This window comes from Bactrocera dorsalis, chromosome 1 (assembly GCF_023373825.1).
Source record: "Bactrocera dorsalis isolate Fly_Bdor chromosome 1, ASM2337382v1, whole genome shotgun sequence".
Lineage (NCBI taxonomy): Eukaryota > Metazoa > Arthropoda > Insecta > Diptera > Tephritidae > Bactrocera > Bactrocera dorsalis.
The window spans coordinates 111,532,513-111,547,386 of NC_064303.1; the positions used below are offsets into that span (position 1 = coordinate 111,532,513).

The 14,874-nt window shown below is 39.4% G+C and overlaps 1 protein-coding gene across 2 annotated transcripts in view; it reads right to left on the bottom strand.

Annotated features, from left to right (window-relative positions):
• Nucleotides 1-14,874, bottom strand: part of LOC105230771 (uncharacterized) — a 130,781-nt gene that overhangs the window by 21,153 nt on the left and 94,754 nt on the right. For both annotated transcript variants that reach the window (XM_011211744.4, XM_049458211.1), the window contains exons 2-4: nucleotides 7,720-8,210; nucleotides 5,389-5,466; nucleotides 2,370-2,502 (exon numbers count right to left, since the gene is read on the bottom strand). In XM_011211744.4, the coding sequence (XP_011210046.2) occupies nucleotides 2,370-2,502; nucleotides 5,389-5,466; nucleotides 7,720-8,210 (702 nt within the window). The remainder of the gene's footprint in view (nucleotides 1-2,369; nucleotides 2,503-5,388; nucleotides 5,467-7,719; nucleotides 8,211-14,874) is intronic.

The following is a 14,874-nucleotide window of genomic DNA, read 5'->3' on the forward strand; positions in this document are numbered from 1 at the left end:
TTGATCAATATTTTCAACATGAAAAGCGACAAGACTTATAACAAAATATTTGTTTATTGATCAGATTTGACTCTATAAATTTCTACTTGTTCTACTGTTCCAGAAGTTCAAAGTTGCGCTTCGGGAAATGACCTAAAAGCTCTTTGAAGTCAAACAAAGAAATTCAACAAAATACTAAAAGCCTTCGCTACATTTCACTGTACACAATTCACTGTAGCACTTTTGAATTTTTTTCAAATAAAATTTTGGTATTTTACCTTTAAAAATTCCGTACACTCTCTTTCTCCGCACAGTGTCACTAACAGCACATATTACAATTTTAAATATGCTTGACTCCACACTGGCAATTATTGCTTACTCCCGCCTAGCCAAAATAAAAAGCTCTCGAAGCAGAAAAATACAAAATTGCAAATTTCAATAAAATAAATATTACAATTATAACAAAAACAACTTCACAAGCACGCAGTTGAGAGTCAAGAGTTTGCACAAAATGTAGCAACGAGGCGCGCAATTTGCTAAACAAGCGTAATTACGGCTTTATTTGTTTACGCCTATGACGTAATTATATACTTACGCCGTTAGGCATATGTGTCAAAACATATCGTGTCATGTGATATGCTTATATGCATGTAAATGCGCTCAATAACGACTTATTTAAATCGTATGCAAATTTCTCGCTATCGAATTAAACGCAAATAAATGTGACCGATTTATTTTAATACTAATATTTTGCCACAATTTCCTCGCATTTATTTATTTTAAGCGTTCGTGTGTGTGTGTGTGTGTAGCGGACAGTTTACATAGTAATAATTGCCGATGAATGTTAAAATATGAGAGTGCTAGTGGAAGTGCGTTGGCAAATATGCAAAATATTGAAATTGAAAATTTTGAAATTTTTGGAAAATTTACTTTTTTTTTGTCAAAATGTGTTTTTTTTATCGAACTGTTTTTTTTTTAAAGCTGTTGCATTTGCTGAATACTTTTAGGTGCGCAACTAAGTTGCCGCTGTTTGGCAATCGATGGCTCCCGCAGTTAGTGGTGATCGATTTTGATATAATCAAAACATGATAAACTTGACCCAGACATTTGAAAAACAAAATAAATTGGAGAATGGAGTCATGTATAGAAATTCACGCGAGTGAGAAAAGTTCTCTGAGCGCTATACACTTGGGAATAAACAGAAATGATTCTTCTACATATGGCTCAAGCAGCTCAAGACTTCCGGTCTTAAACCAAATATGCTCTGGGTAGCCAAAAAAAAACATCTGTTTGACGGCGAGCTAAAGTGAGAAGACGAAACATCCCCTCCCCAGGGTTCTGCGCTAGAGAGACTCAAAGTAATTGGCGGATGAAGCAAAGCGGGAACTCCAAAAAGTTTTTGGAGAGTGAAACAACGTGCCGTAATTGGTTAGGTCGCTTTAAAGACGATTGCGATATTAACGACCGTCTGAGCGTGAAGAAAGATCAATACCTTCGAAAATTTTGAATTGGAGATGGTGCGCGAGAAGGATCCGAGTCAAAGGCAAGAAGTTATCCGCCAAGCCATTTAAAACCACATGCGCTGGGGAATGACTTAGGAACAAAAACCCTCCTTATGACCACAATAACACGCTGCCAAACCCATTACAACCTGTCTGGAAACGCTTAACCCAACCTACCTCACCCGCTATATTCCCCAGGTATTGATTGTTCGTCTCTTTGCATGCCCTGCTAACCATCTGACACCCTTCTCCCTATGATCCGACCCCGACAATACGTTTACTGAGCCTAACGTTGCATGACCTCGATGACAACTTATCTAATCCTTACCATCCTAGCGGGGATTTAGCTAGCCGTTACAACAATAACTAAAATGACAAAAAAAAAATTTCAACTCAAAATCATAATATTGGAAATCTTGCCAAAAAAAAAAAAAATAATCAATACTGAATTTCATGAAGATATTGTGTCGAGTAAAAAACAGTTCTCCATACAAGCACCAGATTCCGATTGTTCAGTTTGTATTACAGCCATATGATATTATGGTTCGGTATCAGGGATTCCGACAAAGATAACTTCTTGGGAGAAAAAAAGATCTGTGCAATATTTCAGATCGACAACTCAAAAACTGAGGGACTAGTTCGGGTATCTACGGAAAAACAAACGACATGACTAGATCGAATCAGTATATATACAACTTAAAAACTTTTTTGTAAACTTAATATACCCCGCTCAGAGTAATATATCAGAATAAGCAGTATGACGACTTCTCTTTAAAGAACTTTCAAGCAGGCTTTGTTATGTATTTATGTATGTAAAATCAAATGTCATGAACATCTCTATATATGAGTATCTACATTCATACTCTATTGTAGCCTATTCGCGCTTACCAATGATATTCAATTGAAATGCCATTGACATTTTTGGTTCGGTATTCACTTGACATTCATAGATGCCCGTGTCACGAGCCTGCGGCGATTTCACATGCAACGTCCATTCGCGTCCATCTTTCGACGAAGTCACCTGGAATGGAAAAAGTATTTCACGTATCTAAATATATATGTATGTATGTGTGTACGAATGTATGTATGTATATGTGTACGTATGTATGCATTTGCATATGCAATAAAAGTGGATATAAAGTGCAGTTGCAGTTCCGAGCAACTAAGTCAATAAAAAATATGAAATTTACGATAGCAGCTTGATGCACCAATGACAACAGATGTCTGACATAGCTGGTGACTAGTTGGCTGCAGATAAAATGTATCTCCTTAATGGTTATAGCTTCCTGCTGTAAATTGTTTATTCGATCCAAAAGTGTTGCGTGAACTAATTTTGATAGGCTATGTTGGGAGAATTTGCCAGCAGAGAGAGCAGCTCTCACAGGTTTGTGATTTACAGAATATAATTTCGATTAATTTTTGTCTGATTTTCAGGATTGCAGTCGTTGCAATTGCGTGAAAGTTTTTTGGATTATAGAATCAACCTACCGCTGCACTCTTTACGGATCCTTTTCCGTTGACGTTCAGAGAAAGTGAGATAGAATTAGAAAGAGAAAACAAGAGAAAACCCCTTTGCTCGGTAATAAAAAAGAGTGTCATTCTTCTTCACCTTAAGTACATCTTTATAAGTGAGGTTATTCTACGCTTTATGGCTGTTTCCGATCCTTTGTGATACCAAATAACACATATTCGATCTTTATATAACGGAGAAGCATCGGTCTATCAAAAAATCTGTTGAGACGATGGAATTCGATAATTTCACTTTATGACTAAAAAAGTGAGAGTTAATCAAATGTGTCAGATTGGGACACTAATGGGTCTTCCACTACATTTTTGTTTCCATAAAGCATACACCTTTCAAGTTCGCTTATTTTATAGGAACTTATCGGTCAACCCTTGAAATATTAACAGCGCAATTGCAAACTGCATTGGAAATTCTACCAAATGTCATTTCCTACATCGTGAATAAAAGATGCACATGCCTACATACATAAATAAATATGTACATATACGAAGTAATGGAACTGGGCTTTATGTAGGACAACCAGTGATGGACAATACAGACGATTGTGTATATGTACATATGTATATATATATACTATACATATATTTACACACACTCGATTATGTACTCACTCCATGAGTGCTGGGGCATTAGCAGATTGCGCCATTGCAAGGAATTAAGATCGATGAAGTTGATTGAAATGTGTCATTTACCTGCAGTTGAGTGCGTGTAAATACATATTAAGCTGTACTCGTTAAACATATAGGAAGGGAGTCTGGTGGAGGAGATATATACATGTAGACGTGCGTCTCAGCATTGAACGTGTAGATTCCGAAAACTTGATTAAGTCGAAATTATGAAGGAGATATAGAATTTTCATATCTATTGAGTCCTGAGTAATAGATCGAACGGAATTCAATTAAGATACTCAAGGACTTTCGGAAAAATTTTTATTTAAAAACAAAAAATTATGTGCTAATATTCAAAGGAACTGTTGGCGTACGCCGATGATATTAGTATAATTGGCCTCAACATGCGGGCCGTTAGTTCTGTCTCCAGATTGGATACGGAAGCGAAACAAATGGGTCTGGTAGTGAACGAGGGCAAGACGAAATATCTCCTGTCATCAAACAAACAGTCGCAACACTCGCGACTTCGCTTCCACATGACTATTGACAGTCATAACATCGAAGTCGTAGATAATTTCGTGTATTTTGGAACCAGTTTTAACACCAACAACAATGCCAGCCTCGAAATTCAACGCAGAATAACTCTTGCCAACAGGTGCAACTTCGGACTGAGTAGGCGATTGAGGAGTAAAGTCCTCTCCCAACGAACAGAGATCAAACTCTATAAGTCACTCACCATCCCCGGCTTGCTTAATAGTACAAAGACGTAAACGATGACAACATCTGTTGAGTCGAAGTTACGAGTTTTCGAGAGAAAGATGCTGCGGAAGATTTATGGTCCTTTACGCATTGGCAGCGGCGAATACCGCAGTCGATGGAACGATGAGCTGTACGAGATATACGATGCCATTGACATAGTTCAGTGAATTAAGAGAAGGCTACGCTTTTTAGGTCATGTCGTCTGAAAGGATGAAATCACCACAGCTCTAGGAGTATTTCACGCAGTTCCCGCCGGGGGAAGTAGAGAAAGAGGAAGACCTCCACTCTGTTGTGGTTAGATCTGATTTTTTGCTAAGAGAAAGCTCGAACCAAATTTTCAGCGGATATTCCAGTTTTCAAAGGAAGAGTGTTAATTTATGTTAGCTTGAAACCAGAGAATACCGTTTATAGGACTTTACTACGAATATGGAAATTTAGTTGGGTCCTCAGTTTTGTTGGATCGGAAAAAATTTACTGTGGACAAGACCAATGGCCGAGCTAACCGATGATGTCGCAAATAACCGAACAGTACCAGCCGGAAACCTTTAAAACTTTGGCGAGGCCGAAACAGCATTTGAAGCTAAAATGACGCAATGGTCATTGGAATGGATGTAAAAAATTACAAAGTATGTTGTCAAAAGAATATCGCTGGCGACTTTTGAGGCAGCTTAAATGAGAATATCGTAAGACTTATTCCAATACTGACATGTAACTAAATCAGCCAGGTATAAACTAAATTATCTACAGACAACAAAAACTAAAACTGCAATCGCACTAGTATTTTCTCCTCCCTGACACCAGGTGATCACATGCAAACTATTAGAATCATTACTTTCACTTTTAGGTTTATTTAACCCAAGCATCTATAAAAACCCATCCACTTGTCTGTGCATATTGACCTACATACAAGCACACCTACCTCTATGTGAGGGTAAATACACAGTTCAAACGAATTATTAATTTGTTAGACAAGTGTTAAGTAGCTCTCGGGCTGGTGTGAATCGTGTGCGCTCACCTGAAAGCGTTTATCCGATGTGTACGTCGCCGTGGCTACGGTCAGTATATGCAAATCACGTTTACGTATCCACGAGACCTGTTGATGACCGCCCATCCATTCAGTCAACCAGCAAACCAACCAACCATCGCAACACAGACCGTCAGTGCGAGCGTAGCGTTCCAAGGTAGTCAATGAAGCCGCAGCGAGCGTCGGACGCACCGAAAGCGAAGCACCGAGAAAGAAAATTGAGAAAAAGTGAGGTTAGTGAATGAAAATGGAAAGTTTGACATATAAAAGCAACGTGAATAAATTAAAAAACTACAAAAAATGCGAATTCACAGCTGTAAAGAAGCAGAAGGAATGTATTATTTGCTCTGCAGCAAAGAGACGCAAAAAATAAAAAACCAAAAAGGCGAACAAAAATCGGCACAACCGCAACCGAAACGGAAGTGGAAAACGGAAATTGATTAATGAGCCTCGATCGAAATGAGAAATGATTGCGAGGGTTAAGAGGAAATTAAATAAAACTACCATTGATGTGGCATTAAAATGCGAAGCGACGCAGCAGCGACTCAATCAGTCGTAAACAGCATTCGGTGTCAAAAAGTGTGTGTGTGTGTGTGTGTGTTCGGGCGCTCAAGGGTTATGGGGTTGAGTAGCGCTTGAAGTATCCCCCTTTTTGGGGTTTTTCGTGGGTTTGTTTTTTCTGTGTTGAGAATTGAAGTAAAATGGCAAAACCACAAAAGAGCATATAAGTGGGCGACACAAGTGGGCTTCGACAGTTTTCGACCTTCTGCACACAGTGGCGTGTGCATAGTCATTTTGGTACTGTTTACATTCGTAAGAGTGTGAGAGTTTTTGTTGTAGCGCCGCAGTGGTGCGTCTGCAGGGTATTTGAGTTAACATTAAGGCACCTTTATTAAAAATTTGGGAAGAGTATTTATCTTAGTCCCGAATGCACCCATATAAATAGCATATTTTGAAAGCAGAAACACCTTCGACTTAATTGCAAGCTGTACCGCGCCATATACCCTTCACACACATGTGTATTTCTGACAATGTAAAAGGGTATAAAAAGATATTGATCTGGATTTTGATTGGTCAGTTTGTATTACAGCTATATGCTATAGTGACTCGATCTTAAAATTTGTTCGGGGATTGCATTACTGCCCTGGACTATATTCTATGTCATATTTCATGCAGATACACGGATTGTCTGGAAAGTAATAGGACTGAATTTCTTCCGCCGTGACTGTACGAGCATGCGCGCACCGACCGGATTCGGTAGACGGCGTTCCTGGCGAGCGACTGGTCGGTTGTCAAAGGCATCTTCCACCATGAATTTATTCTTCCAGGACAAACTGTCAACGCCAAGATTTACGTGGAAGTCCTCAAGAGACTCAAACGAAGGGTTAATCGGGTCCGACAAAACATCGCAGCCGATTGGAAGTTGCACCACGACAACGTCCCGGCTCACACCGCCTTTCTTGTGAACAGCTATCTAAGCAAGGCCGGCATCCCAACGCTTCTGCAGCCGCTTTACAGCCCAGATGTGGCCCCAGGGCTTTTTTTTGTTTCTTTGCCTAAAAAGGCCGATGGAAGGCAACCATTTTGAAACTACAGAGGGGATCCAAGTTGCATGCACCTCGTCTCTTAAGGCTCTTCCGAAGAATCCCTTTCGTGACGCCTTCAATGCTCTGGAAATCAAGCTGGCAGCGCTACGTCGACGCAGAAGGAGACTATTTTGAAAGTTTTTTAAGGATTGTAACGATTGGTTCTATAATTTTTTAAATGGACTCAGTTCTATACTTTCCGGACAAGTTTACCAGAGAATAATTAATTTTGGTAGGTCAGTTCGTAAGGCCACTATCTGCTAGAGCGGTCGGATATCAGAGAATCCGAAAAATTTACAGTATTTTTAGGAGAAATATATGTGTGCAAAAATTCAGATCGATCGATTTCAAAAACTGTCTGAATCGGACAGACGGACGGAAAAGCAACTCAGCTTATCACTTCCAAATCATTCACGTCCTTAAATTCAGCATTCAACTGTCGAGCCATAGCTACAACCTCATTTATTTTCCTACATCTCACTCATTTCTTACACCTCCGGGTTTTGCACGCTTCCCACCTAAATTGCCTGTGCTTTCCTCTTCGCAATTACATACCCCAACCTTTTTGACTAATTCTACCTTAGCGCTCAAACCCTTCCACATTCGAGACTCTGGCTTTCTGTGCTACCTTCTCAAATACCAACCAGCAACCACATTATAGACAGATATCTACACATATCGACATGTACGAGTATACATATACATAGTGTGGGTATGCACCTCACCATCCACTTACCGACTTATCGTCCAATCGCTCGACTCGACATTTAATTGCAGCTTCCGCTTGACCGGTACGTGCCGTTATATTACGCGGCAAGCCAAAGTCAAAGATTGGCAGCTGATTTACGTCACCCTGCGCCGCCTCCGCATCCTCAATGGTCGAGGAGAGACTCTTCAAGGTGTCAGAGTAACTGCTGCCGTTCAACACCTCAATATCCATCATACGGTTGGTACGTATTGGTGGCGATGCCAATGCTGGCGGCTGTGTTGCGGGAGACGCGAGCGTGGCGGGCAGCATTGTGTGTCGGTGATTGTAATTATGCGCTGAAGTCGAAGGAAAGGTGCTACTACTGTTGCTACCACTACTCGTGTTGTTGTTGTTGTTGTGCGGGTGTTGCCCCAGCCTTTGTTGTGACAGCAAGAGCAATGAGTTTTGCGCCACAAACGGCGCGGCCGTCACCGTAGCAGTTGCCGCCGTCAGTGCGGTGAAGAGGAGACAGCGCAGCACTGAAAATAGTGAAAAGAATTGCGATAAGAGATAAGTGGAAAATGTCCAAACTGTATTTGTATGTATGTATGTAGGTGTGTGTGTGTGTGCGGAGTGTAAATGCGCTTAAGTTAACATTAATTTATGAGGAAAATTGCATAAATATTTATGCAGCCGCGCGTTGTGCGCTAATTTAATTTCTTCCAGCTCGCTGCTCCAGCTCCTGCCGCGGAATGCAATTTAATTATATTCCTTTCATTATATTTATTCACAATTCCTTTATAAATTTTTATGTTCCTAGGAGTTATTAGAAAATTGCGATAACTGGGAAATTTAGGTTATTGGAATTTATAGACGGCAAGAGCATTGCATTACACGGCGTCTTTCATTTTACGACGCGGACATACTGTGATAAAATTGTATCTCGTTGAGGAATGTGAAATCAGAGGAGGATCGTTCTTAAGCTGCTCAAAATAGGTTGCTGCGTCGGTTAGTTTGTGATAACTCATGGCAGTACAGATGACTCTAAGTCTTTCTCATTGAGGGGAAAACGTGACATCATTTGTTATGAAACTGTTGAATGGACCATTGCACCATTGAGGCAACTGGTTGCTCTAAGGAGCCAAAAATGTAAACTATAGTTAAGGAAACTCTTCTACTTCCCCTTTTTGGGTATTTTCTCTCACTCTCTCTTTTTTCCTCCGCCTCTCAGGATCTTTTCTCTCTCTCTATCCCTTTGAATATTTTCTCCCTCTCTCAGGATCTTTGCTCTCTCTCTCTCTCTCTTCTCACTATTTATCTCATAGGCCATTTCAGACAACAAATATTTTGTATCCATCGGATGTTTTGGGCATTATCGTCAGCTGAGTACTTAACTAATTTCTGGCTGATGGATCAAGGAGTAACTTTATAGGTCGAGGGTAGAAGTAAAAGTTGAATTTATAAGTAGTTGGTACAGATGTTTTGCGCCTGGCTTCACAAGGGACTGAACATAACAATCTAAGTGTAATGCTCCGTCGTGCTGAAGGATTAGCCATCCACCCTAACCTAACCCAACTGAGGTGGTAGGTCGCGGAACGAGAAAGCTGAGCCATCTGTTAAAATCTAGATAAAACTCACAAGAAGAGTATTTGTCAAAATCTGTGACGAACATCCGAATCCGATTTGCAACGATCTACAATGATGAATATAAACTTTCTGACAAAACTTAGCTGTCTCCGTAGACACCGATTTTTATGAAATTTTGTGAGGAAACCTAAGACAAATTTCTTTTTTATTATAAAAACAAAAAAATTTTACTCAAATTCAATGACAAAAAACTGACTATTTGACTCTGAAAATATTTCAAATGACACTTCTATCAATTGATCTTGAAAAGTGCGGTCATAGTTTGCTTTAAATAATAATTGATATTCGCAATTGCTCTAAATCGCTTGAAGAAAATAAAAGATTTGTGTTCATAAGTCATCATTTTTAAATTAGTTGGAAGTTTGACGGCAATAATGACAGAAATATGACTTGACTGGCGACAAATATCTCTAATTCACAGACCTTTTTTTACCCGGAATGTACGCCAGCTTGTCTCTTAGTTTTCGAGTTTTCGACGATCTGCCATTTACACGTCCTTTTCTCTACAGGCATCGATTTATTTGTTGGAACTGCCAATATCGGTTCAATATATCATATAGTGCCATACAGTCTGACGATTAAAAGCAAGTTCTTACTTGGAAAGCTTTTTTATTTGACTACATACATAGATATCTTCACGAAATTGGGATATTCCCTAAAGGAAGGCTATAAGTAACGAACATAGTTATATAAACTAGCCAATCAAGCTCTTAATCTAGGTCCCTTATGTTATAAAAAATACAACTCTATAGCACGTTAACATCGATGCAGCCGAACTCAATGCGTTTTCTTGTTTTATAAAATAGTTCAGCAATATACGATACTTAGTAGCAGTAACTTTTCTATGCTAATTGTTCTATTCGATTTATTTCTTGATAGATTTAAGGCTTCACACTTCGAGATTAACGTGAGTTCCTGTCTAACAAATGTACCAATTAATTCTATAATATTTTTCTATTCATTAAAACAAAGCACACCAAGGATTAATCTGGTGACATAAGACACTATGTTAGACATCTGCTAGTAGATTTCGCCCTCTGCTCAGAAATTGTATATCCGAAGTACTTAATATTCTCTTTTTTATGTCTCGCTGTTGGAGTGTGACATATTGTAAAGTCTATTAAAACTTTCTACGTCCGTGTATTACTACTAGAGAAACTAAGAGGAATAAATTTTACTCACAGTTAAGTACTTATAGCGTATCTGTGTGCAGTTAGGTTTATACGTATGTCCACATATAGACATCTATACTTAGTAGCGCTCTCGTTGACGCCATAAAAAACGATTTTCAATTAACTTTTAATGACAAAGACACAACACCATCAATACAGCTGTGTAGTAGGTCCCTTATTGTTTGTGTGTATGGTCCATACCGTATTGTTGGCTTAAAGCCACATTGTGCCACAGTGATTGTCAACTAGTCGACAATAAAACTGCTGCTCACTAGAATTTCCAACTAACTGACTTGCCGCCGCCACACTCACAGTATTTGCATTTGCATTTATTTAGATTTGTGTGGTAAAAGTCGTAAACAACAACAATTTCAATGTACACGCTAACATTGGAAAGTACTGAAGTACATAAATAAAGTACATTGAAAGTCAAGCTTTCAGAGAGTGGAACAGCGTGTACCTAGTACTGTTGTCGGTGAATTGAATGCTCGTTCTACAGAAATGTTTTGGTGTGATAATGCAAAGGGTAATGCATGAGTCGGCGGAGGTCTGATACAGTTATTGTAACGGTTTAGAAATAATTGGTATTGCTTTCGCAACAAAATTATTATATTATACCACACATTTCAAGGGACTTTGAAGTTTATTGCGTTTTCAATGTGAAGGAGTGACTAGCGTGGAATATATTTTGGTGCGATGAAGCGTTGTGAACTCTTTACATAACGCAGAAAGAACCGCGATATTTGGGTGACATCCATCTGTGAAGCGTTGCTGAATCGCGACTAATTCGATCAATTTCTGAAGTGTAAACTTACTAGGGTAAGGGTCGAATCGTGTAAACTGGCGCAAACGGTGACCAAGCCAAGACGGACGAGTTTGCTTTGTTTTCAGAGAGATTGGCAGGGAATCTTCTACTATGAGCTGCTCTTTTATGGCCAAACTTTCAATTCAGACCTGTTCTGTCAGCTATAGGACCTCACTCAAAGGACGGTGGACCTACGAACTAATACCGGACATTCATTCATGGATCGACAGACGACATGGGCACCTGGATTCCCAACTAACCCAAATAATAAGTGGATATGGGTGCTTTAGAAGCTATCTGTACAGATTCCAGCATGACATTAGTCCGAATCGACGTGTTCAGATTGCTTTGAAGACTGTAAGCATGTATTCCTTTATTACCCTCACTTTTTAAGGGAAAAACTTAAAACTACACTCGGTGGTGGGTTTACGGTGAAAACCCCTCACGTGTCAGTCCACTGAGAACTGGAAAGCTGTCAGCGAACGGCAGCCACAATCATGACAAAACTGAGACATATTGAGCAGATTAGGCATCCGTCAGCCTGTGCCATAGAAAAGACTTAAATGTCTTATCGCTCCCACGAAGTAATGCTTAATTAGTTGGTTCCGTGGGAGAGTCTGGAGTAGATTAGGTTTAGTGGATTGAAGTTCGGAACTCCAGCTATTGGATCGCCTGAAGAAAGCAATCGCTCAGAAATGGCCTGCATAGACCTAAAGTAGAGGAATTATGTTCCCTCTAGAAGCACCGGAAGTTTGGCTGGGAACTTATTAAACGTCCTCAATGTGGTCCAAATCTGGCGCCACGTCATTATTATCTGTTTTGTTTATGGCGCATGTTTTTGCTGGCGAAAAATTCGCGTCAAGAGAAGCTTGTAAAAATCGACTGTCCTAGCTTTTTGCCAATAAAGACGAAGACTTCGCAGTGAGTGGCATTATGAAATTATCTTAAAATTGGCAACAGTGTATTAAACAGAGTAGATAGTTTCGTGTATCTTGAAACCAATATCAACACGAACAACAATGTCAGCCTCGAAATGGAAAACAGAATCACTCTTGCCAAGACTGTGTAGGCAATTGAAAAGTAAAGTCCTCTCCTGACGAACAAAGACCAAACTCAACAAATCACTCATCATTCCCGTTCTGCTATAAGGTGAGCAAGTATGGACAATGACATCATCTGATGAGGCGGTCTTATGGATATTCGGGAGAAAGGTTTTGCGGAAGATTTATTGTCCCTGCGCATTGGCCACGGCGAATACCACATTCGATGGAACGAAGAGCTGTAACAGTTAAGAAATAGAAGCTGCGCTGACCAGATCCGGATGGAAAAGACCACTCCGGCTTTGACTGTTTTCGGGGATGAGGAAGACATTCACTCCGTTGGAGAAATCAGGTGAAGAAGAATCTGGCTTGTTTGCAGGGGCGAATCCAGAGTAGGGAGGAACTATATAATTTTGTACTTGCAACTCAAAGTCCTTTTCTTCGCGAGGTGTCACTTATGATGAAAATAATGTATAACTTTGAACTTTTAGGGAGGAACTCTCCGCAGTTGCCTCCCCGTGGATCCGCCCCTGCTCGTTCGTGTTTAACTTTAATTCAAATTTTTTTTATACCATTTGTGGATTAAGAATGAATAAAGCTATTTTGGCCCAAATAAATAGGGCAAGCTGTTCTATAAAAGGAAGATATCACGAAGTACGATCATCTCGATCTACAAATTTCAAGCAACTTCTGTCTTAAGCTTTACGAAAGTATTTATGTTCGATTTCGACCGCACATAACACGTCCTAACGTACCCACAAAATACACACTCGCATTTTTTTATTTTTTGTAGTCAAACTTCGATAAAACTTAAAGCAAAGTTGAGGCTATGAACATGGAAGTGAAAAAAAGAAAGTAAAAACGCAAAAAAAAAAAATCAACAAAACCCGGTTTAAGTGAAAGCTAAAGCTCTTGTTAACTTTCGATTTCATTCTACAGCCTTCCTCTTCATTTTAGACACTTCAAATGCATGGCTGAGCACATTTCATTTCCTTTTGACTCTCCATTTATTTATTTCCCTTTTTTAGTTTCAATTTACTTGCTGTTTTGATTTTTCGATTTGCAATGCAACAGTTGTGGCAATGACAATACAAATTTCACTGTGGAACAAGCGGCACACAAACACAAGCAAACACCCATTCATTTATATATGTATGTATGTGCAGTAAGTTTGCTAACGGCACAAAAAAACTGCATGTGTTTGTAAGGGAAAACAATTAAATGCACATATACGGCTTGGCTTCGTTAGTGCTTTGTTGCTGGGTGTGTTTTTGTGTGTGTCGGTGGGTGTTGCGAGCTGTTGGCTGCTCATTTCCGTTACTTTGTATGCCTTAAGCTTTATTGCGTTTTTCCCCTTCGCCCTTATGCCAACACCTCAATGCCTATAAATGTTGGGTATGCTTTATTACTTACACGGTTTTATATGTATGTGTCAATGTATGTGTATGTGTGTATGTTTCTGGGTACAAAAGCTTATTTATTTGCTTGTATGTCAGCATAGATTTTCCTGTCATTTGTTTTATGCGAGCGCATTCGTACACACACACATTCAAACTTTTTGTTAAAATTCACCCTAACCTCTAAATTATACGTAGCATATACGTTTTACATATGTATCAATATACCCGAATATATATACTTTTTTACATACATAATATATGTATATATTCAGGTGTTTTATGTTTTTACCATTCTATTATTGTTATTGTTATTCTTTACCTTTTGCTGCTGTTAATGTAAATTGCACTTGCGAAGCGTTTGCTTGCTGTTGGGTAGGTGTAAAAAACACTCAAATGTGAGGGGGAGAGGGCGTCTAGTCTGCCGCGAACGATATCAAGGCGTGTGGTTTAAGAGTAGAATTTTAATGCGCCTAAAGTGTAGTGAAGACAGCGAAGCCGGTTGGTGTCAAATCGCTTCAAATGTGTGAACTGCGCTGAGTTCGTAATCGCTTGGCGAAGAGCTGGAAATTAATTGCTCAAGGCATGACAAATAAATATTGTGTTTTAACTGTTTCTCAAAAGACGCGATTCATGTTGAACTCAAATACTTTCGGTTGGATCAAACAACCTGTACTACAATTGCAAAAAATGCCTTTCCAAGCCTGCGAAATGAGAAACGAACTACTTAAAGACTGACTTTAGATAAGCTCAATAAGATGACATCAAAAAAAGCTCAACAAATGGTCGCAAAGTCAGGATAGACGAAAGGTTGACGAAGCCTCGAAAGTTTATGCTGAGTGTTTAGTGGAATTGAAAAGGAATCATTCACTATGAGCTGCTACAGCCTGGTTGAACGATTGATTCCACATTTTTCTACATTTCATTATCAACAACTGATGAGATTAAAGCAAGCAATCGAAAAGCACGGCCAGAACTGATTAACAGAACGAGTTTCGTCTTTCATTAGGACAACGCTAGATCACACACATCTTTGATAACTCGGCAAAACTGGGAGAGCTTGGCTTGGAGGTTTTGAGCCCTGACCTTGCACCATGGAATTACCATTTGTTTCGGTCAACGCAAAACCCTCTTAAAGGAGT